General features: G+C 40.3%; 1 protein-coding gene across 9 annotated transcripts in view; it reads right to left on the reverse strand.

The window, feature by feature from the left end:
- Nucleotides 1-24661, reverse strand: part of FRYL (FRY like transcription coactivator) — a 114175-nt gene that overhangs the window by 71816 nt on the left and 17698 nt on the right. For all 9 annotated transcript variants that reach the window (XM_033159636.1, XM_033159640.1, XM_033159635.1 and 6 more), the window contains exons 2-9: nt 14611-14810; nt 9247-9300; nt 6099-6238; nt 5630-5726; nt 4244-4323; nt 3075-3155; nt 2002-2170; nt 864-956 (exon numbers count right to left, since the gene is read on the reverse strand). In XM_033159636.1, coding sequence (XP_033015527.1) covers nt 864-956; nt 2002-2170; nt 3075-3155; nt 4244-4323; nt 5630-5726; nt 6099-6238; nt 9247-9300; nt 14611-14810 — 914 coding nt within the window. The remainder of the gene's footprint in view (nt 1-863; nt 957-2001; nt 2171-3074; nt 3156-4243; nt 4324-5629; nt 5727-6098; nt 6239-9246; nt 9301-14610; nt 14811-24661) is intronic.

A 24661-nucleotide genomic window follows, 5' to 3' on the forward strand; every position in this document is an offset into this window, starting at 1 on the left:
AAAACAATACTTTTTTGAAGATCCTGAATCAAAAGAGTTCTATTTTACATATTAATAAAAAATAAAGTTGAAAACAAAGATTTTTAAACTATGTACAATTTTGTCAAAAGGATTTTGCTTTCATTTAGATTCATCAAAAAAGGAAAAAGGAAAAAATATTATTTATTTCACCAAAGTTGTAAGAGAGGTAATGCTTTGGTCTTCTTTTGTTTACAGGTTTAATGGAAGGTTTGAGACAACTGAAGCAACTAACTTTGGATTAATTCCCACCATACTTTAAAGCATACACCTGCAGGCCTGAACAGACCCACAATAATCACTGGTATGTCATGGGGAACAGAGCTGGTTCACATGTAAAACACTATGTTAAACTATGGGTTAGTGTGAATCTGTGAGCGGAAACCTCCTGGAGAGAATATCATGGGCATTTTGCTTCTCCTGCTGTGTTATGTCATGATTTGGCTTAGTGATTTGTCTGAACCTATGCTTGTAGCTTATCTTGCTTTAGATATACCATGAGCTGTAAACAAAACTTGCAAACCAAGGTTTACAGTTTGTAGTTTGCCTACAGAAGACAAATCATGAGCCTAGGTTCAGATGACATGCTAAGCCAAACCATGGCTTAGTTCACAGCAGCGCAGCTCAAGGGGTGGCAGAGGTAGAAGCACATTAGCTGCAATCTCCTTTCCAGAAACTCTCATGATTGCACATTTATGCTAAGCCATATTTTGGCTTACTGTTATTACACATGAAGCAGATCTTTGTCTAAGCAACAGTCAAATGGGGGAAGAAAACGTGCGCATGTGCCTACACACACACACACACACACACACTTCTTCTGTGGAAGAATGAAATCTACTTACAGCAGCAACAGGAATGAGTATTTCTACAAACAAACCAGCCAGTGAGTGTTTTATGTCTTTGTCTTTTACTTCCAAGAAGTACTGTGCACATTCCTGTAAGAAAACAAGTTGACAGATTATGAAGAGCTTCCCATGTTCATATATGAGAAATCCAAACACTGGCCTTTTAAAAACAAATGTGGCTATGCAGTGCCAACATGTAGTATGCATTAGCTGCAAATAAATTGAGCCCAATAAAGCTCTGACATAGAACCATTAGGAGGAAGAGCTTCTCCATACTGTTTTATGGGAAGGTGCATGGCTCAGCAATATAGCACATGCTTTAAATATAAAATGTCCAAGGATCAATCCCTAATGTTTTCGAAGACTACAAAAGAATCCTGTTCATGACCTTCAATCCTCAAATTTCACCACCCCCAGTATCCCTATATGCTTGGAACTGCCTCCCTGTTTAAATGATTCTTTTTCTGCCTCTCTTTTTTCAAATCCCTCCTCAAAACCTGTTTTTTGTGAAGTCATTAGCTCAGCAACCTAGTTCCCATGCCTTACTGTTACAAAGCCTGTAGCTAAGCACATGCTATGGAAACAATCACATAAAATCATAGAAATGAAGAACATGGGTAGGCAAACTAAGGCCCAGGGGCTGGATCCGGCCCAATCGCCTTCTAAATCCGGCCCGCGGACGGTCCAAGAATCAGCATGTTTTTACATGAGTAGAATGTGCCCTTTTATTTAAAATGCATCTCTGGGTTATTTGTGGGGCATAGGAATTTTTTCATTTTTTTTTCCAAAATATAGTCCGTCCGCCGCCCCACAAGGTCTGAGGGACAGTGGAGCGGCCCCCTGCTGAAAAAGTTTGCTGACCCCTGCTGTAGAGGATTATCCAGTCCAACCCCTGCAATGCAGAAATATGCAGCTGTCCCATATGGGGATCGAACCTGAAACCTTGACATTATCAGCACCATGCACTAATCAACTGAGCCAGGTTAAATATTCTTCCATTTCTCTCTCCGACTTCAATATCTCCTGTGTCTAATTTCAGATAGTAAGTTCCTTGGGGCAGAGACCTGTGCCCTTGTGCTCTGTTAAGTGCTGTTCACACTGAGGGTCCGAAAGAAGTAAAATAAAATAAATTTACCTGCATGAACTGAAACGATGCTTCAAAATCTTCTACAGGATACATTTTTACTCTGAAAAACTTCATCCCCATAATTAAGCTGATGATACTTTGTACCACATGAGGACTCTGTTCCTTTTGTCGCAGTTCCTTTAATTCTGTGACAAACTTCTTTCTGACCGCTTGAAACCTAGATCGTGGAAAGGCAGACACAAAGGCTCTTCAATATTCTTTAGATTATTTATATTTGAAACAGATTTTCTGGTCCATATGTATTATGTTCTGCCATTAAAAAGCTGGGTAGCCATGGGCCATTTGGACAATCTAGAAAAGAGTCTGGGACTGCTCCTCAACAGCTGTCCTTTCCCTACCATTCTACTATGGTCCAGTTCTCAGATCACATTAAACCATACATTGAATGAAACCATGGTTCGCTGTGAACAATCTGAGTGCAACTCTATGCTGCTCAAAAAGAAGGTGCTTAGTGCCACACCACTCCTTCTTTTCAGTGTGTCATGAAAGAAACAAGCTGGAGGATGGGCTGCCTTCATGGGCAAACCAGAACTTGTGGTTCATTTCCCTCCTAACAAACCACAGTGGTAAACAAAGAACAAATCTTGATTTACCAATGTGGTTTGTTAGGAGAGAAACAAAGCACAAGCACTGATTCATCTGTAATGGCAAGTTGGCCTTTGCCGTACTTCCTCAGCATACTGAAGCAAGAAGTGGAGAGGCAGGAACACCATAGCTGAGCAGTGTTTACTTTTGAATGATAGTTTCAAGTGATACATGAGCCAGGGTTACTTTTCAAGTGTTCTAAAAACTCGTTTGCACCTTTAATAGTGCCAGCTGTTTAAAAAAAATGTGTTTTCTATTCAAAATAGGAAGCACTTCAACAGAGAAGCTGCTATGGGAATATATCTAACTATCTGGCAATGAACTGCTGTTACAAGATGTCACATATTTAGATGCTATTGTTAAGATAAGGATGCACACAACCTTCAGTCACCACTCATGAAAATTTCCATATGAATATGAGTCACAAAGGAGAATGTTCCAAATCTTGGAAACCTTATGTAAAAAGAGCAGCTTACTTTGATTGCGCAAGAACCCCTATTACTTCTGCGTATAAATCTGCAATAATATGCACATTCCCAGTGTTGGTTCCTGAATACCTGTGAATAGAAGGAAGTACACAAATCACAAATAAAAACTACAAACTTCTTACTATTTAGTAATGGCTGCAACTGATACAATGTTGCGCACAATGATAAGAGAGACACCATCTACTAGAAGGAAGGTTAGAGAGAGAAAGAGAGGGGGGAGCAGGAGAGAACAAAATTATATTTGCACTGCCACACAGATGACAATATTTAAGCTCAAACTTATAATTGAGGTTTATAGTTATAGGTCAGGGTGGGCAATCTACAGCCCTTCACCTAGTTTCAAAAGTCGTATGTAAGCATAGTTCAGATCTCTAGCAAGAGCAATCTGTCCCTCCTCTGGCAGAAAGGGAAAAAGGAACGGGGGGGGGGGGAGAGAGAGAGAGAGAAGGTCCACCTATGACTGTATTCAGTTCCACGCATTACTGGCCTGCTACAGGAAATCCAACCCCGACAGAAAAAAGCTGTCCATCCCTACTAAAGATTAAAAGAATTGTGATAAATTTCTACACAGGATGCACTTCCATGTAGTAGTAAATAAGGTTGGCAACCTGTGTATTGACAATTACATTTGATAACATGTACTGCATAGTTGGCTCCATAGAATAATGGGGTACATAATGCGCCAAAACACTAATATTCACACACATTTTATCTGTCATTCCCTACAAAGAAGTAGGGATTTTATCATATGTAAAATGGTTCAAAGCCACATTGATTTCAAAGGAATTTCCTTTTAGGCTTTAGATTAATATATAAATAAATGGAACATACTAAGGATAGAAACAGAACTTTGAAATTGGGCTAAACTTTTGCAAGTTGCTTTTGGCATCATTATAAATAAGCAATATAATCTTTCTTGTATATCCCTTTATGTTACATCTAGGCCTTATTAGATTTTGAAAATACTACTTAACAAAAATGTAATTAAAAATTAGCAAACCAATCACAATTTAAAAAATATATTCACATCTTAAACCTGAAGGTTTGCAATAGTGTATCCACACTGTGATACCCCAGTGACCAATGTCCGCTGGGTAATGCAAATCAAAGTTAAGAACTTTTGAAAGAAATGTACATTTTTTGCCAAATATTCTTACCCTTCCTTGTGTTTAAAGTGCTTAAAAGCCAAATTTAGAACTTCATGAACTAAAGGGTCAGGCACTGGATGAACAGGTATCTGTAACACAGAAGGCACATGTTGCTAAACATTACTTCTTAAATGTTGTGTCAGGAAATAACTTGCATGTTAATTTGATAAATACACATCAACTCAGAGTAGAGTGCTTTATATCACTTATACACCAAAATGGCTTCCAAGGAGTTTACAACTATATAATCCAGGCATGTCCAAAGTCCGTTTCAGGGGCCTAATCTGCCCCACTGGTTAGTTTAATCAGGCCCCTGTGGCAGTTTATTTCCTGGGTAAAATGCTAAAAAAAAAAATCCTCAACAACTTCACTCCTAAAAAAAATCCTCAACAACTTTGGGGTAAAATCATAAAAAGCGTCAACAACTTTGGTCGGCCATTCATCAAATCTGGCCCTGTATATAATCAATACATAATTAAAATAGGCAATAACAAATCCATTGGGACATGAAACATCCTTAAGTAAAATAGACAATAAAACAAACAATTAAAAAGCACAACCATTAAAACAGTTAAAATAACAACATCAGATGTTCAGTTTAGGAAAATGTTTGCCCAAATAGGTGTGTTTTCAGGAGCCAGCAGGATGCCAGCACTGATGGGGCCTCTCGTATTTTAGCAGGAAGAGCATTCATCAGTGGTGCCACCAGTGAAAAAACCCACCTCCATGCTACCACAGGCCAATAATCATCAGGCTGTGGGAAAACTAACTGGGTTCCATTAGCTGGTCATAGTGCTATTCTTTACTGGGGAGTGAAGAGGAAGACAGGTTTTTGAGATAACCTGGCCCAGTGTTACCTAGGGCTTTGTATGTCAGCAGTAGAACCTTAAAACTGGCTTGGTGGCTAATAGGCAGTCACTGCAGAGCCCCTCAGCGTGGGCTTGAGATGTGCCTGATAAGAAGTGCCACTCCCCACCCCCACCCCATGCAATGGCATTCTGTACCAGCTGCAAGGGAAGCCCCACATAGAGTGCATTACAGTACTGCAGTCCAAATGTGCAGTTGCCAATTCATGTGCCACAATGGAAAGCAGGGATCTAAATAAATGAAGCTATATCCTACTACTTGCATCTCTTTATTCACTGACATAGGAGCTTTGATTTAATGGATCTAGATTCTAAATTGTACAGTATAAGAGAAAACAGCTTAGGAAGGAAAGAATGTTTTGGACAGCTAAAAGGATTACTGTAATATCACATATCCTCTGCTTACATAGGCCTCATTTTTGCACATAAGCATCTAGGCAGACTACACAAATACTCAGTTCATCAAACAATTAAAATAAAAAAAGATTACTAGAGACAACGCATAGATTGCAAAACTTAAAGCACTTACCTGTTTTAGAACTTCAACTAAAACTAAACAAAAAATAAAATCTACAGCTAAGTCTCTCCTTTCAAGTAGATAATCCCTCTCACGCTGCTGTTCATCCCTGAAACAAAAACAAACATAACATAAGACTCTTTTCCTCTTAAAATACGCATTTATATGATGCATATTATGGTTTATATATTTCATTTGTTGGCAAGACCAGTCAAGTGAGTCTTTTCCACTCTGTTGCGCCTCTCCCCATCCTGCTATTCTACACTAGCTGGAATTTCATAGTAGCAGAAAAGAAAAATGCTATGAAGGAAAAACCCACTAAGAAACTCTTGTGAATCTACCAACTTTATTTTTAGAAGCAAAGTTGGAAATTATAGCAATAATAAGATCATTCATGATGAAATGCTTAATTATTGAGGCAGCAAGTTTAACATAAGAAATCATTATATCCTAAAGGTAATGATCACAGACATCCACTCACCCCTTGGATTTTGTGCTGGATCGAGGTCTGTACTCATAAGATTCATCTTCAGTTCCATTTTGGCGTTTGTACCAATCAAACAAGGTACGCAGTAAGGAGGGGAGACAGTGCTCTGCTACTGAGCTCATAGAGCTTATCAACTGTAAAGAGGAAAAGTTTGGGTGCACAAAGTGCTTTTATTTATGCAGCATCTTTTCACAGCATTCCCCCTTCTTATGTATTTTTGGATATGACACATGTACTGTAACGTCACGTATCAACACTACATATTGCAACAGCCTTGCTTTGTCATTTTTCAAGCTGGAATAAAAATCAACGTGTACATAATGGGAGGTGGGAGTCCATTAACATATGGAGAGACACAGGTTCCCCATCCCTAAGTAATCAATCTTCACAAATGTTGACAGAACTAATGTTGTAGCATTGCTTTCCTGTTATTTTAAAGATACAGGATTGCATCCAACAATGTCGCTCAGTTGGTGGCAAATCTTCCATCAGCAGAATGGGAAGGAATTTTCATCTCTTCCCTAACACTTTGGAACGAATTTGAGCAGGTATAAGCAAGACTGAGGAGCTGCAAAGTGAGGGCAAAATCACCTGAAATTGCTTCCCTCCTTGTCTGGCTAACAGCTGCACATGTACCTCAGTGGCTTATTAATGGGATAAAAAGCAAGTTTTTTAAATAAAAAACAACATTCAAAAGCTCATGCTTTAATGCAACTTTAATGGATTAATTGATCAACTAAGTCTCATATGTTTAAGATGCTCCTAACTGAATGACAATCCTAACTCTGAAATAATTTCAAGATGAGAAATAATCCAAAACTAGATTTGACCAACAAGTGCAGCCACACTTGTATTGGCCAACATCAACAGGAATTAAAATATCCTTAACCAAGGCACATCCATTAGATCAGGGGTAGGCAACCTAAGGCCCATGGGCCAGATGCAGCCCAATCGCCTTCTCAATCCAGCCCAGGGACGTCCGGGAATCAGCATGTTTTTACATGAGTAGAATGTGTCCTTTTATTTAAAATGCATCTCTGGTTCCGGCGGCGACGCCATCGCCGGGTGGTCGAAGGCTGCTTCGGGTCCGAAGCGCCTTGTCCATCCCGGGGGTTAGGAGCCGCGCTACCGCAGCGCGCGGCTCCGGTTGGGGTGCGGGAAGAGCGTCCCGCACCCTGGGCTCCCCGGCTGCGCCCGCGGAGGCTCCGAACCCTTCCCCTGCCCCCCTGTAAAGGGGGAGTGGGGGTGAAGGGACAACCGGAGCCGGGCTTCGGGGACATGCCCCAACCGGGATGCAAATGCGGCGACAGAGCCCGCGGTGAGCGTCTAAGTTCTACCTGTGAAGAATGGAGCTAAAGGAACCCGGTGGTCGTGAGTAAAGAATTTGAGTGAAATCGTGCTTTTGGGACGATCCGGGGGGAAGGAGAAGGGCAGCCTGCCTCCCTCCCTTCGAGCTCAAGAATCTAACCAATCTGAGTGATTGCTGCTACAGAACTGGCTATAATGTATTTAAAATTGACACATGAGACTGGCAAACTTTTCTTTCGGGAAGCTAATTAGAGGAAAATATCTCCATTTAAAGTTGCGGTATTTGCGCTCCAGCTCAGGAAAATGGCGACGAACAAAGAGGGGAGTAGAAATATGACACCCACTTCCTCCTCCTCTGCCAGTATGCTGGGTTTCGTCCTTGAACTGGTACTGAACTCTGGATTAACGGATGAACAGAGACTCACTGCCTTGAAGGTGGAATTGCTTTGTAAAAAAGTCAAAGTCTTGTGTGGGGGTCTGAAATGGAACCAATTGCCCACAGAGGAGGCTTTTAAAACTTTTGACACTTTGGAAGAATCCCTTGCCAAGGAGCTGAGAGGGCTGATGAGTGAGCTACTTCGGAGAAGAAATTCGCTTTCTGGGGGTGGCAGCCCCAAGGCGACGTCAAGATTTTTTATATCCAGTCCCCGAGGTGTGAGCTCGGGGGCCAGGGACAGAGAATTAAGGTATCTACAAGAAGAAAAGGAATGTTACAAAGAACCGAAGAAGCTGAGAGATGATGAGATGGATACCTCTGAACTCGTGGCAAGGAGAGGTTTGGACTGTGCCTGGATCTGTGGACGTTTGGAGAGGGAAGCTACATGGAAGTTTAGTGTTGAAACCACCAGGAGAAGAATAATGGACAGAGGGGGTGTGGGGTGAAGCATTAAGTAATACTTAAGGTAGCCTGATATGGTAAACTGAAATCGGAGGGTGAATACTGTCAACAATTTTCTGTTATATTTTTTATTTGAACATGAAAGGAGATATTTCAAGTTATTATGTTATTAGCAGCAATCTTAAGGATAGAAGAGATAGATTTGATAGATTATGTGAAGATCAGGGAGGTGGAGTATAAGTAAAGTAAATCTAAGTGGATTATGTTTATGGAATAAGAGGATTGAGATCAAGATGTAGTGATGTATTTTTAGTAAAATGTTGAAGATATAATTGATTGTAATTATACAACTGAATTTAACTTCTTTTTTTTGTTAGGAGAAATGGTTATAAAATAGACTTAGGATATAAACTCGAAGGTGAAAAGACAGGGGAAGTCAATAGTCAAGATACGGAAATAGAAATTTTTTTTTTTTCCTAGAAAGATGCAATAAGAAAACTTGACACGGTTTGTATTTGTACTATGTGTTTTGCATTTGTTTAATTGTAGGTGTGGGTGTGGGTATATGTTGTTATAGAAAAATGCCAATAAATTCTTATAAAAAAATAAAAAAATAAAATGCATCTCTGGGTTGTTTGTGGGGCATAGGAATTCGTTCATTTCTCCCCCCCCAAAAAAAAAAAATTGTCCGGCCCACCACATGGTCTGAGGAACGGTGGGCCGGCCCACGGCTGGAAAAGGTTACTGACCCCTGCATTAGATATTAGTCTTTGAAAGTCTTCTGAGATTTCTTCTGCCATGCCCTCCCCAAACTTCAGAAAATGAAACATTTTAAAATGGAACACAAATGAATAAAATTTAAAAAGTGAATTAAACATTTGTTTAATTCATTTTTTAAAATTTTCATTTATGTTTTGGACAAATTTTAGCACATTTTATGGAGACGAAATCTATTTTCAAGGAAAGCAACAAATGGTAACAGAAAGCTTCTCTAACCTGGTCAAACTGAAGATCTTCACCTCTCTGAAGAGATCTGGACAAGAGCTTTTCCTAGAATTAGAATAGTAAGTTAAAGCACCAAGTTGTACTCAACAAATCATGCACCCCAAATGCCAAATAATTCAGGCCTATCCTTGCCTTATTCTTAGATTGGTTGGGCACTTGTAAAGTAGAATGGCAACTTCTATTGTTGCATACACTCCATGTGTCTATTCCACATGGACAAATCTGGGACTTTGGTACACCACACTGCCATTGACGGCCATCCAGCTCCAATGCAGTGAAGCAGCTGAAATTAACCACGGAATAGGATACCATACTATATCAATATTGCCTAAGTGAAATGTCTACTAAGGATGTGAACCTTAACAGCTGTAATTTCCAGGCATTTTAGAGATTGAGTGAACATAGAAAGCCCTTAAAACAAAATGTTAAAATGGAAGGGATTTTTTTGTTGATTGAATTAGATGAAGTTTTTGAGAAGGCTATACCTATAACTCTCTCATCACGCGAACTTGAAATAGAAAGTGCTAAACTCACTGCAAAAAGGAAGGAAGGAAGGAAGGAAGGAAGGAAGGAAGGAAGGAAGGAAGGAAGGAAGGAGGGAAGGAGGAATAACCTAATTAAATAAGAAATCACACACTATTTTTAAGGGCAAGAATTCATGTGCACCAACATGCGCGCCAGCTAATGTCACCCAGTGAACTGGTTGTTACAGAGAAAGAAGCAGCAACAGCCAGCAAAAGTTGGCAACCCCATTAAAAATGCATGTTCTTGTTAAGAAAACAAAAAGCAACCCTTCTATTTCACATATTAGAAATTTCACTTAATAACCACATTGAAGGCATAGGAGAGGAGTCACTCCGCTGTAGCGGAGAAGCTGCTGCTCACCCGCCCTGCCGCCCGCCCCCAGCCAAAGCCTGCTTTAGCTGGAAGTGGGGGGTGGTGGAGAGGCAAGCAGCAGTTTCTCCGCTATAGCGGAGAAGCTGCTGCTCGCCCGCCCCGCCCCCCGCCAAAGCCTGCTTTAGCTGGAAGTGGGGGGTGGTGGAGAGGCAAGTAGCAGTTTCTCCGCTGTACCGGAGAAGCTGCTGCTCGCCCGCCCCGCCCCCCGCCAAAGCCTGCTTTACCGGGAGGTGGGGGGGTGGAGAGGCAAGCAGCATCTCTCCGCTACAGCGGAGAAGCTGCTGCTAGCCCGTCCCGCCCCCCCCCGCCCAAGCCTGGCCAGTGCCCCCTCCATTTTGGCGCCCTAGGCAATTGCCTAGCTCACCTTAATGGACGTGCCGGCCCTGATTGCCATTAAAGAACACATTTCAGACTGGATAGAGAGGGCAGGGGGTGTACTTGGTCCCTGGGCTATGGTTCCCCACCCCCGTTTTGAGGACTATATTAGGTTTTCCAAGGAACTATATGAACAGCTACAAAAGCACACAAACAGTGAGCATAGTAAGACAATAAAATTAACAAGTACACAGGGGCATTACATTGAAAACACCAAGTACAAAATTCTATACAAATGCCCCCCAAAGGCCAGTTTCTTCTTTATTTGTACCAACTCCACTTGAAGGGTAATAATTAGCTGGTTTTAGCTTACACTAAGCTTCATTTCAATTTTATGAGGGGCAGAGAAAACCATCAGCACTTATCCTTGTTAGAAGACAGTATGACCTTTGCAATGCTGACCCAATGAGGAAGAACATAGTGTTTGCCATTCTGAGAATTACATTCCTGTTACCTTTCCTCCTTGTGATTTGTTTTTATCACATGATAAACCACTCATAGCATTCCTTTGAATCCTGAAAATAGGTCTTTACATTGTTTGTTTGTTTGTTTGTGTGTTTGTTTAATAATACACAAATACAAAATGGGGGGGGAGGGGGAATCCAGTATGAATTATTGCCTATCCCTCCCCTGCTGTTTCACAAAGCAGTTTTCCAGTTGCTTTTCATTATTGGTTTTGTTGTTGACATTCTGTTCATGCATTTGCCAAGGTATGATCTCCCTTTAGGATGCAACTTTATTGACAATTCCTACAGCGAGAGCAGACACTCCCTGCTGCTATCACTGTAGTCAGCACATGCCAAAGCAGCCAGCTGTGAAAGAGCAGCACAACTTGTTCTAGCAGTTCGGCCAATATTCAACCAGATCCCCCCTTCCCATTTTTTTTTTTTTGCCCCTTGAGGAACATACTAGATTCTCCACAAACATTTTTCAACTCATTGAAGTATTGATTCCATTATTATTTCCAGGGTCACAGTTAAAGTATATATGAAAAAATAAAAGAAATGAAGCAGTCAGGAGTTGTTTTCTAGTTAATGTAGCCACAGTTCTTTGCTTCTTTCATCTCTCTCTTTATACTAGAAGAATAAAGCTGGATCAGGGAGCAAACACGAGGAACCTCTGTGGTTTTAGATAGTGGCTGCATTTGAACATCATGATAAAAATGATGGCCAATCGTAATGTGAAAAAGCTGCAGCAAATCTTGTGCTCACATGCTCTCCCTCTGCTTTCCACCTCCAGTATGGCAGCAAAGAGGGGTTAAGCGTTCTGTTCCATTTTTGAGCCATCACAGCTTGATGCTTTCTCTAAACCTGACAAACTGGATGGCTTGTTTGAAACTATCTAATTTCAAACCTTGTGTTTTGGAGCTACTTGGTTCCCCCAAAAAACATAGCTAAGATTAACCACACTTTACTATTTGGATACAACACTAAATTACAGTTAATAAAAACTGGAAGCAAGAGATTCTGATCAGCTTATAGTCATGTCAGAGAAGGTGGTGTAACATATGGGCTGTATTTAACTAACGTTTAGACAAAGTAGACCATGAATAATATCAGTAGCTAAAAGTTAGAGTGGGGTCATGGCTCATCATAACATCTGAACATATTTACCGTATATACTTGAGTATAAGCCTAGTTTTTCAGCACACTTTTTGTGCTTTAAAAGCTGCCCTCGGCTTATACTCAAGTCAACCATTCCTTAAGAAGTGTGCAAGAATGGTGGTTCTTTACTCTCCCCAGGCAGCTTGTTCCATTCCTGAACTGCTCACATAAATGCAAACTTTAGACCCCAGAAGGCAGAAAGCCTTCAGTTAAGGAAGTATTAAAACCCCACAGGTGCTCACTTTCCCTGGCTCCTGCTTAAACAGGACAAGATCCCAGCCTTCTCTGTATAACACAAGGGAACATTGCGCTGTGAGTTAAACCACAGAGCCCTAGGGCTTGCTGATCAGAAGAATGGCGGTTCGAAACCCTGCGACGGGGTGAGCTCCACAGCAGCAAAGGAGGAAGAGGAAGGAGCAGCCCAAAGGGCTGCTTTGGGCTGCTCGTTCCTCCTCTACCACAGTGGCAAAGGTGAACCGGCTTATACTTGAGTCAATAAGCTTTCCCACATTTTTGTAGGGGAATTAGGTGCCTCGGCTTATATTTGGGTCGACTTATACTCGAGTATATACGGTACATTAAACTGGAATAGGAAGCACTCATGGTTACTCAACTGGGACACACAGTAGTTCTAATATGATGTGGCATTTACAGATTTGCGGTTGAAGATGTTAAATGTCTGGAAATTTTGAAGCATGATAAAAAATAAAGCTTGCAAACTACTTAGGATAGAAACAGGTGGCACATGAAAACGTTACAATGCCTATAATAAATCTATAATATTTTATTACTTTACTACTAAAATAGTAAACTTTTCTTTTAAATGTGAAGTAAGGCCATGATCAGCCCGATTATGACCTTAGTTCACATTTAAAAGGAGCTACAACAGGTGAGCAAACAGTGGTTTATTGTACCTATTCTGTTTTTCAAAGAAAATGAATTATATTTCCTCTGATCACTTATCAATGAAGAAGGCTGCCAAAAGTCAACCGTTTTCCACAAGTAAACAATACAATAAGGTTTTTGAAAAGCGGCAGCTTATAATATACACGCAAGATCATCAGTGCATGTCATAAAATAAACCTTTGCTGCTCTAAGTTCTTGAATTTTTATTGCCCTTAGTGTTAACAATTTTTTCTTGTAGTAACAGAAATGTACCATGTGCAGCAGCTAATTTTCTCCAACAAAGGAAATTAATTTTATCATGCAGGGGTTAAATAAATTGTCTAGCGGGAACTATTATATTACCAAAGGCTGATACATTTAATCAATATGCTATATTGTAGGTTGAAATTTAGTTGCTTAAGATACGTAAGCTGAAAACTGTAATAAAATAATTAAAATAAAAAGCCGGTGAGTTACTAAAATTTAGCGATGAAAGAATGTGAAACGTGCAAACCACTGGATGGGTCAATCATAACATGTATGAAACTCTCTAGTACTTGATCTACCTTACACGATACCTTACTTCTTGTAGATGCCATATTTACATTTTTAAATGAATATGCTCACACCATGATCCAAATATTCACATTGTGGAGGGTCCTTCTACACAAGTCAAAGCTGTATACCTCCAAGTCAGACAGCTCTAACCCAAAAAAACCACTATAAAACCTGTTCCAGAAAAGGTAAGTTACAAAATTATATGCCCCAGCTCTTTCTACATTTTTAATGACTGCTCTTGTTGCACCTTTATCTTACTGAGACGTGGTGGCTACTGTTGGTAGTGGGAGGCAGAGGTAGCACACTATGCCTTGTCTATAGTAATTCAGTTCAATTTAACTGGACTCGTAAAAATACTTTCTAATATTATCAGTGGCGGAGCTTGATTCTCCGGCACCGGGGGTGGGGCACGCATACTGGGGGCGGGCGGCATACGTTGTGGGGGCGGAGCGCATCGCCCGCAGGGGCGTGGTGCACGTTCTGGGGGTGGGGTGCGCAGCCTGCAGGAGTGGGGCGCTCAGAGCAGGCGGGGGGCAGTCGCAATGGAACCCCACCGGGATTGCGCCAATGGGGGCAGTGCGCTCCTATCGCCCCCTCCTTCCTCCGCCCCTGAATATTATCCATCAAGGCTTGACAGGCTTGACAACCCCATCTCTTTTCTATTGGACATCCTCCTAGGTATCATTCTTATTTCCCCGGCTCAGGCTGGCAGTGGCCACAGTGTGCAGACTGCCTGTGCGCCTCTTTCTGAGCTCAGGCTAGCAGCAGCCATAGCCTGCAGAGCTGCCCAAGCCACCCCATGCCCACGCTGCCCAAGCCAATAAAAAATAGAAATAGAAATAAATACACCCCCGAAATCCCAGGTATTTTCTTTAAAATGTGAACATCCCCAAAAGAGGACATGTCTGGGATTTCCCTGATGTATGGCAACCCTGTTCTATTCAGCCAATTTCCAAGTCATCTTGTTATCAAAAAAAGGTTAAACCATTTCAGAAGAACATGAACAATTGAGTAAAGGCTATATAAATGAACTCACCAAAGGTTCAGCCATTACAACTTCAATTTTCTTTTCAGCTTGAATAGCGAACTCAGCAAAGAGGCTCTTGATGACATATTCACCAGGTTTGACATCTGGATCAATGGTTATATTAGACATGATGACACTTCTCTTTTCCCAGGTAGAATTGATGCTGGGAGAAATTCTGCGTTTAGTAACGCTTCTGGCTGGTGCTGATGTTAGATGGAAAATAAATATTTATCATTAATAATAAAATAAAATCAGAAACATCAACACAGCATTTCTCAGAAGCAGAAAAACCTTTTACAAAGTTAACAGATTAATGAATGCCTCTAATAGAGGAAAGAAGCTCTAATTTTGTGACCACTTCCTTATGTTTTAATTAGCAACAAACAAGGAACCAAATACAGCCAGCAAATAAAATATACTTGTAAGTTACTTCAGAAGTATGATACAATCATATTTTCATATGTGTAGCTCTTGTTGCTGATCATGTTTCTTAAATTCAAGGATATGAATCATTTACAAGATTACACAATGAGGAAGCATAAAAAGGATTCTAGAGACAATACTGGTACTGACATATTTGCATTCGTTTCTTTCCTTTGAAAATCTTTTTCAGATCATAAATCTTGAGGCCAGTTAACACATTTTAAAAGCCAAGTAAATACAATTATTCTACATGTCCTATTCTCTGGCTCCTAAGCCAGTAAGGGCGAACAGATTTCTGAAATATAGTTGGCTTCTCAATGTAAATTCTGCCTGAAATCATTTTCCTGTCAAAATCTTAGCTTTAGGCAACTCTACCAATATCACTTTGAAAATAGCTGCAACAGAGCTATTTTGAGTTCTTTTTATCAGAAAAACAAAGAAAACTAAACAGATACCAAATGAAAGTCATTTCCCATGGCAATTTTAACACAGACACACTCCTGTAAATATTTCTTTCTGGGGGGAAATCCAGTTCAAATTAATACAAAAGAGATATACTTCCTTTTAATACCATTTAAATACCATTTAATGCCATTTTAACACAACTTTTAATACCAATCAAAGATAATACTCTACAACTCAAACACCCATCTAAGCTACTCAATTAGTCTAAAGGTTGTTTTCAGATGTGCAGGTGCTGTAACATCTTAAATTGAAATATGAGAGGTATCAAAGATTCAGGGTCAGGCAGACAGACAGAATGTAAGAGAATAATTACTCATGCTACTAGAGGCAACCTTTTATCAGAGACCGTAGACTAGCCCACTTTCAATGCTTTAAGGAAGCAGGATTGCCTGACAAGGCAGGCCTCTCGCAGTCCCAGAAGCACCTGTGATACAACCAAATATATGTTAAGAGGAAAAACCCTGGAGCACAGCAGCACAAGTGGGCATGGGCCCCATGGTTGACACCACCATGCTAAGTCTTATAGGAAAGCAATCCAGAGAAGCTGTGGACTGCCCTGAGATCTATGGGTGTAAGGCGGTATATAAATTTAAGAAATGTGAATAAAATAATAATGCAGGCAGTCTGGTGAATAAAGAGCTCCAAATGGAGCTCAAGGAGAGCTCAAGTCATGATATGGGCAGGCCACACTCACTCAGACACAGCTTTCTAGTTTTTTTAAAAAAAAATGTAACTATTTATTGTTTTCAATAATGTTAAGTTACAAACAACAAGCCAACTACACAAGTGTATCACTTCATGCAGTTCAGGCAGTACCGTAACAAATATATAAATACTGCAGGATGTATCTGTAGTCTTGCTGGACATTGTGCTGAATTAGCCTTGGGAAAAGGTTCCTCCAAAATGCTTTGTGGTTCAGCACTTATATAAACAAGGGAACAAAAGTCTACAAAACTATCTTTTGGGGCTTCCCCCCAAAAACACTGTGCTAGCAAGTTAGCGCTAGCTGAAAAGTCACACACTTTATCAAGACAACTTTTCTCTGAAAAGGGCGATTAAGGCCTCCAACAATGCACTATTTCCGAGCAGGCTGCTGCTAAGAGGAATGCAATTCAAACACTGCAGCATAACAAGTTCAAAGTGATTGGAAAGATCAATAACAGGGCCAGCACTGGGTCTGGGTTTACCAGTTGAGCTACCATTCCTAGAGACGTTTTGAATATCATGTCAAAACAAGTTGCACAAAGAACACTCCCACCACAGTTGACTTTTCCAGAAAAATCAGAAACACTGGATCATGTAAGCTTATACAAACAGATTAACAGCAGCTGTAAATCAGTATTTCAGATCACCTCTTCCTCTGAGCCTGGGTGATAAGCAATAATTACCATTAAAATGGTCCCTAATCTTGCAAATGAGTCTAACAAGGAGAAAGTTATACAATCCATAATACATATGAAATGCTGGCATTTCCTCTAATATCGAAAAGAAACAAAGGAACAGAAGTTGGTTTGTTTTGTATTTTGCATCTTAGAAGGACTAGAAAGAGAATCTACCCAAGTGATGCTGACATAAAATCCCAACATATGTGCTACGTATTATCATCCCCACCCCCTTCTTCCCCAAACTTATTCTGTATACAACACTGATGTCTCACTACAAATCTAAAAAAAGACTCTACAATCTGAGACAATGCATGTACTTTTATAAACCAAGAAAATCTTCTAATAAAAAAGAACAACAACTAGCAATCCTGGCATCAATCTTGTATCCAAAAATAGACAGCCTTCCAATATATATATATATATATATATATATATATATATATATATATATATATATATATATATATATTTGCATATTTGCCTAGTTATGCAACTAGGTTGTTCTTTTGCCTGCTATCTATTTTAATTTTTTTTTGGAAACAATGACTTCCCAACTATTTCATCTGTCCTGGGAAACTGAATACAAAGATGGAATGCTTATTCTTATCCTTTGAAGTAACTCAGAAATGAAAAGTACTCCACAAGAACCAATTCATTGTTGCTTATAAATTTGTGTGTATATTTTGGAAACAATTCTCAAAATACATCCAAGCAACCAATACAGTAGTGGCAAAAGGAAAGCTTTGTTCTCAAAATGTATCAAACTGTTTTAGAATAGTAGTGACTTCATGAAGACATTAAAACTAATATAATAAAGATATGGTTAAGCAGTCTCATAGATGTATATGAGAAAGAAAGAGAAGGAATACACTACTGGAAGACAGTGGAAAACCTGGCTCAGACATGATAATCACACTTCTGCTCCATAAGGATTGCTAGCATAGTCTATAAACCACTCTAGGACCACTTCTAAGTGCTCCAAGAATTGGAGCAACCTTTCATCACAATTGGCAAGCCTATGGACCATGAGACAAAACTGAATGGTCCAAATACGCTTCTAGCCTTGGCTCCTATTGAGGAAATGTATGAAAACATCCTCGAAACAGAGCCAAATAACTACCTTTGTATGAGGTGTGCCACCAAGGCAACTAGCACCTTTAAGACACCCCACACTTAGCAGTGCTAACATGAAGCCAAGAGGCAGTCCTGGAAGTTGTGCAAACGTAACCATGCACAAAAGGGTTAAGATCACAAAGTTAGATTCCTAGACTGCTAGGTCACACCCCTTCTCCAATGAGGGTCGAAAATGAAGCCTTCTCTTCCTGTCCCCTCTCTCTCCACACCATGTAACTGACCAAGGAAGACGTGCCAATACGCCCATCTCAGAGACCAGCGAGGACCAGAAAATTCTCTTTATGAGTGCCATATTAGATGGCAGCTCCTCTGTCTCTGAGCTTCTTTTTAAAGAATTGTGTTCAGCTACTGCAGATCTGATAAAGGCCATGATGTGCTACCAGATTACACACCCAAGGATCAAGACTGCTTGGCATAAAGCAGCATACTGATTCTTTGTTCCCTTCAAGGAGAAGAAAGAATCCGAGGCAGGTTAATATCTTTGAACAGTGCCATTTAGGCTGGAGGAACAGAACGATTGACATGACTCAGATGTGTTCTTCTTTTCTAGTAGGCAATACCTTTGTATTATACCTGGGCCCAATAATTAATGCCTCTAGCAATTCTCTGAAGAATTCAGAGCAGGCATAGGCAAACTTTGGCCCTCCAGATATTTGGGACTACAGTTCCCATCATCCCTAGCTAACAGGACCAGTGGTCAGGGATGACCCCAAACATCTGGAGGGCCTAAGTTTGCCTATACCTGATTTAGAGCCTAAGGCTGGTTGGGTCCATGTTCCAGTTTCAAAACTAGACACACTTTCTGGCATCCACATTAGACATCAGAGCTATGGATTGGAAGTGAACAACAGAGAAAAGGTTTTCTCAGACCGTTCATCATTTCCTTAGAGGTAGAGAGCAGAATAGCAAACTATTCTGCCTAAAAGTAGACCACTCAAGAAAAAACAGAGTTAATAATATGAAATAAAGAAGCTAAAATGTGAAAGTTTCAGAAGCGCAAACACCATGCAATGCATGTCCAACTGGTTGATTGTGATCTACCGGTCTATTGCTGGGCGTCCTTAGTCGACCGCGTGATCCTGGTCTATGGGGGGGGGGACACATGACTTTGTGTCTTTCTCCCCCCAAAAAAGCTCAAAAACTTTTGTCAATCCAATGGGTAGATCACTGCCAGTTTTTTATAGTGGTAGTAGATCGCAGTCTCTTGGGAGTTGGACATGCCTGCAATATAGTAATAATTTTTATGTGTGAAAGCCTAGGGAACATGGATAACAGCCTCTCAGATGCTAAAGAGCATCTTCTTTTGGTGCAGGCAAGATAGTATCCGCATATAACATCAGATCGATATGCGCCCAAGTTGTCACCATCCTAGAAACTGCTCCAAGCCTGGTAGATGCAAACAGGATAGTGTTCCTCGGCTGCCTTACAATAATGCAAGAGAGTAGGGAGCAAGCATTACCACACAAAAGTGATATGAGGTCAAAAGAAAGTAATTAGGAAAGGCTGAAGGAGTGGGAATGCTTAGTTTGTAGAAAAAGAGAACATGCTGACAGTTTCTTATTTTTTAAAGTTTTAACCTTACCTACTAGGACATGCAAAATATAGAACAGGAAATACTGGATTTAGTTACAGGGAAATGGGGCAGAGGGAGAAAGAGAGGCAGTTTTAACACTACAGAAAGTATCCTAACTATAAGAACAGCTATATCATGGATATCCATGACTTCCATGAAAATCTAAAGAATACGTAGTCCTTTTTGAGATGTTTTTCTTTTTACTGCATATTTATCTGACTTTTCCTCAAAGTAGCTCAAAGTGGTGCACGGGGTTCTTCCCCTCCCCATTTTATTCTCAAAACAACACTGTTAGATAGTTTTGGCTGAAAAACAGTGGCTGGCTAAAGGTCAGTCAATGAGCTTCATGGCTCAGTAGGGATTTGAACCCTGGTTGTCCAGATTGTAGCCAAAAAACCATACAATTCTAGTTCATTTTTTAAATTCTGAGATCCCCAACATGGAACCTATGGCCTGTGAACCATTCACAAACTTCAGGTACTTTCCTAACCAAATTTCTTTTCGACTTATATGCAATCATAATTTTGTCACATGGAGTAATATGCCCTACGCCTTTACAGAGGACAGTCCATTATTCGAAAAAAATCCTTCGAGCAGGTGCTCTGGACAGATGCTTCCCCACCATGGTGAGATATATTGTATTTCTTTTTTAAATTATTGTATTCCTTTTTAAAATTATAGTAATTATTTCTAAATGTGTGCCTATATATAATGTAGCATAAGCACTTTTTTGCAAATCTGTGTCCTCTTTTTGAGTGATGCGCAAGAAGCCATCCTATTGCCACTATTTTTAAAAATCATAACCTTAAGATTCTAGGCATGTTAGTATATTAATATAAAGGCATACTCTCTCTCTCTCTCTCTCTCTCTCTATATATATATATATATATATATATATTGCTGTGGAACAAACTTTATTAAACCTGGTTTCATTTGCTTCTTCTGCCTTCCAATTCGAACTTTAATATATCATATGAAAATGTTCCATATGCAATAGGAAGACTTCAATAAATATATATCCTAGCTCCTATGCTTTCATAAATATTTTAATGAACAGGCTAGTGTCCCTAGTAGCCAAAATAATGCTGTTGCAGCTGCTTAAATCATTTCAACACAGCTATGAACAATGTGAGAAGATGAAAACACAGCAGCGCTTTCTTAAAATCATTCAGTGTGTGTTAAAAGAACTATGCATTTGCTATTTCATTTTTTTATGGGCTGGAAGCTACTTTCCAGAGCAAGTTCAATGGTGTGGTACAGTCACATTATCAGAAAATTCCGGATTTTTCGTCAAGTATATCTGCTAAATAAATAGGGCAAGTGTTCTCTTCTTAATGGTTGTGAGTTAGTAGCGCTTCAATATGCAAGATGTAGTTCTCAATGCTTCTTCTAGCAGAACAAAGGGGTAAATCGTTTTGGAAGAAGAACAAAATTACTTCATGGTTTGAAAAAGCCAATATTTTCCCCCCAATTTGAATTTTGCAGTTGTCTGTTGGGACTGGCAACACATTCAGCACTGAGGGACACATCATGAAATCATTCTACAAGCTACAGAAAAGGCTTTTTCATTTCTATACCGACTTTTTTTTTTTTTAACACCAAAGGCATTTTTGCTAAATAGTCCTTCCCACTGCAGTGCCCAAAATCCACTTCAGACAGTTGGAGACACTCCAGAATAGTGTGAGAGATGCTACAGGTGGTTGCAGAGGGAATGTGGAAATGGGGAGAAATGCCTTCCCCGGTTTCCTCTAGCAGGAGTCCCAACTAGATCCCAGTCCCTTCCTCAAACAGTAGAGCCTTTTCTGTTTGCAGAAGCAGCACTCTGGATTCAGCCCAATCAAAATTCAACATAAATGTAACAGAACTAAAAATAGCAGTTAAAACTGTTCAGCCCAGGGTTAAAAATACTTTGAAGAACCTAGATAAATAAAGCATGTATTTGTTGTTGTTCAGTTGTGTCCGACTCTTCGTGACCCCATGGACCAGAGCACGCCAGGCACCCCTATCCTCCACTGCCTCCCACAGTTTGGTCAAACTCATGCCAGTCACTTTGAGAACACTGTCCAACCATCTCATCCTCTGTCGTCCCCTTCTCCTTGTGTCCTCCATCTTTCCCAACATCAGGGTCTTTTCCAGGGAGTCTTCTCTTCTCATGAGGTGGCCAAAGTACTGGAGCCTCAACTTCAGGATATGCCCTTCCAGTGAGCACTCAGGGCTGATTTCTTTAAGGATGGATGTTTGATCTTTTTGCAGTCCATGGGACTCTCAAGAGTCTCCTCCAGCACCATAATTCAAAAGCATCAATTCTTCGGCGATCAGTCTTCTTTATGGTCCAGCTCTCACTTCCATACATTACTACTGGGAAAACCATAGCTTTAACTATACAGACCTTTGTCAGCAAGGTAATGTCTCTGCTTTTTTAATTGCTGTCTAGGTTTGTCATTGCTTTCCTCCCAAGAAGCAGGCGTCTTTTAATTTTGTGACCGCTGTCACCATCTGCAGTGATCACGGAGCCTAAGAAAGTAAAATCTCTCACTGCCTCCATTTCTTTGCCTTCTATTTGCCAGGAGGTGATGGGACCAGTGGCCATGATCTTAGTTTTTTTGATGTTGAGCTTCAGACCAAATACCAAATAAGCATGTGTTTACCCAGTATCAAAAAGAGAGCATAGTGGAAGTAAAGTGAGCGCATGCAGCCCACCTCAGGGTGAGTATCCGACAGACAGCCCTCTTGCGGGTTACCATGTGTCATACTTTAGTCAGCAAGAGCAACCCAGAGAGAAGCCTCTGACAACTATCTCAGTGGCCTTGTCTGCACGTCATGATAAGCATCAGTTTGTCTTAAACTACGTTTTAATCCTGAATTTGCCTCTCCCTAGGGGCCATTCTTTCTGATTTATTTCTGGCTTGCTGCTCATTGTTTGCAGACCAGGTTCAGAGGACACAATAAGCCATAGTATGGCATGTTTGAGCCAGGTGGAGCCCTGCACAGCAAAGGAAAGAGTCAAGACAGGATCACCATTAAACCATGGTTTAAGACTGGTTTATCATGCTGTATGGCCAGTGAATGGGCAGGCTGATATGGAAGTAGGAAGTCAATCAAAACTTAAGTACTTGTGCATCTTCTGAAAGGCCATTTGTGAAATTTCTGGTAGTAGACTTTGGAGTCAGTTCAGACTTACTTTGAGTGCACTTTTTTGTAGACATGGAAAAATCTACTTGTCCTGATTCCAATAGTTTTTAGCTGTGGAAACAGACAATTTCAGCTGAAATCTGTGGGGGAGGGGGTCTCTGTACACATTGTAAGGGGGGGAAATCAGTTTTAGCTTTACCTCTATATAAGCATAGCAGGGACTATGTCCCATTAAACTCAGTGACAACTGCACTCCTTCCAAAACATATTAAGACTACCACTAAGATCTCAGGTTGCAACCATGCATCTAGCACTGGAATGCACTGTGGCACATAAGTTAATAAAGTATAAGAAATAACTTATTCACATACTAGCAGAAATTCTGAACCTTTCTTGATAAATGTTCAGATTTACCTGTTTCGTATAAAAAGCAAAAGAAGCACCAGGGATAGCTCAGCTGGAGCATGGTGCTGATAATGCCAAGATCGCAGGTTTGATGCCCTAAAGCAGCCTTTCTCAACCTTGGGTCCCCGGATATTTTTGGCCTACAACTCCCATCATCCCTGACCACTGGTCCTGCTACCTAGGGATGATGGGAGTTGTAGGCCAAAAACATCTGGGGACCCAAGGTTGAGAAAGGCTGCCCTAAAGTGCAGCTGCATATTCCTGCATTGGACTAGATGATGCTCAGGGTCCCTTCCAACTGTATGATTCCATGAAGCATGTTGGTCCATAAGGAAAATGTGGTTTGTCCCTAATAATTGTCTCTCTGTGTATTTTCACTTCATTGAGTTCACATATACTACACAGGTAATCCTGTAACTTCAGCTATTACTTAACCAATTATTTTTCAACAGTAAAGGTCATAATTACATTACGTAGCATTTGCTTATCAAAGTTCAAATCTTTATAGTACAGAAGAACCAAGGAGGGAGGGACACAGTTTGTTATTCATTAAACTGTCATGGGTTATGTTATGTACAATCTTTGCTCTAGGGAACTTGATAATGCCTCTTTTTGGTTACATTTCCCTACTTGTTCCACTGCCCATCTCTTCTTTGCCTGCACTGACCTACAAGCCAGGGTACCCCCACAAATGCATAACCACAGGAAAACTACACAAGAGCAGCAGCATACTTCATGCAGCAATTGTTTGGAGCAGGTATGCATGCAAATTACAGCTTTGTGTGCTTAAAAACACCAATGCACACAGAAGTGGGAGGCTTGATCTAGTACACAACACATACAAATCTGTTCAAACTCTATTCCCTTATGCTCTCTCTTGCCTTTTTCCCTGCTGCCCCATGAACAGAATTCGGTTCCTCTCAATGTGCATTAAGTTTTGTTTCCAGTTAATATAAATTTTATTTCTTTTTTGCATCTCCTCTTGCCTTCTATTATGTTTGGGAAGTGTATGTTACTTTCTATTTCCTATTACATTTCCTATGACAGTCTCCGCCTCCCACCCACTTTTAATTTCACTCTACTTACTACTTCTCCAAACCTTTATTAGGCATTACAAATATAGGCCATCATAAAACAGCCATATAATTTTTTTTCAAATATATACAAATAAACAGCCATGTAAAAATATGTAATCATGAGGATTTTCATTGCAATTTCTTCCCACTAAACATTGTTCTAAATGAGGGGGAGCCAACATAGTGCCCTCTGCATGCTGCTAAACTATAAGATTCCCATCATTCCTTTCTTATCACAACCTTGCTGGCCTGAGCTGCTGGGAGCAAGTTGTGCAACGACACTTAGATATCACCACCTTGGCTTCCCACGCTCTATAGTGATTGTGCCCCCTCCTCTTGTAGATGTATCTGTCATTTATTATATATATTCAAACATACAGTCATCTCCAAGAATGTATTGTGTTCATATAATTTAACAACTTTATTCTTTCTTAATATGATGACGTGGGGCTCATGAAGAAGGAAGC

This window comes from Lacerta agilis, chromosome 9 (assembly GCF_009819535.1).
Source record: "Lacerta agilis isolate rLacAgi1 chromosome 9, rLacAgi1.pri, whole genome shotgun sequence".
Classification (NCBI taxonomy): Eukaryota; Metazoa; Chordata; class Lepidosauria; order Squamata; family Lacertidae; genus Lacerta; species Lacerta agilis.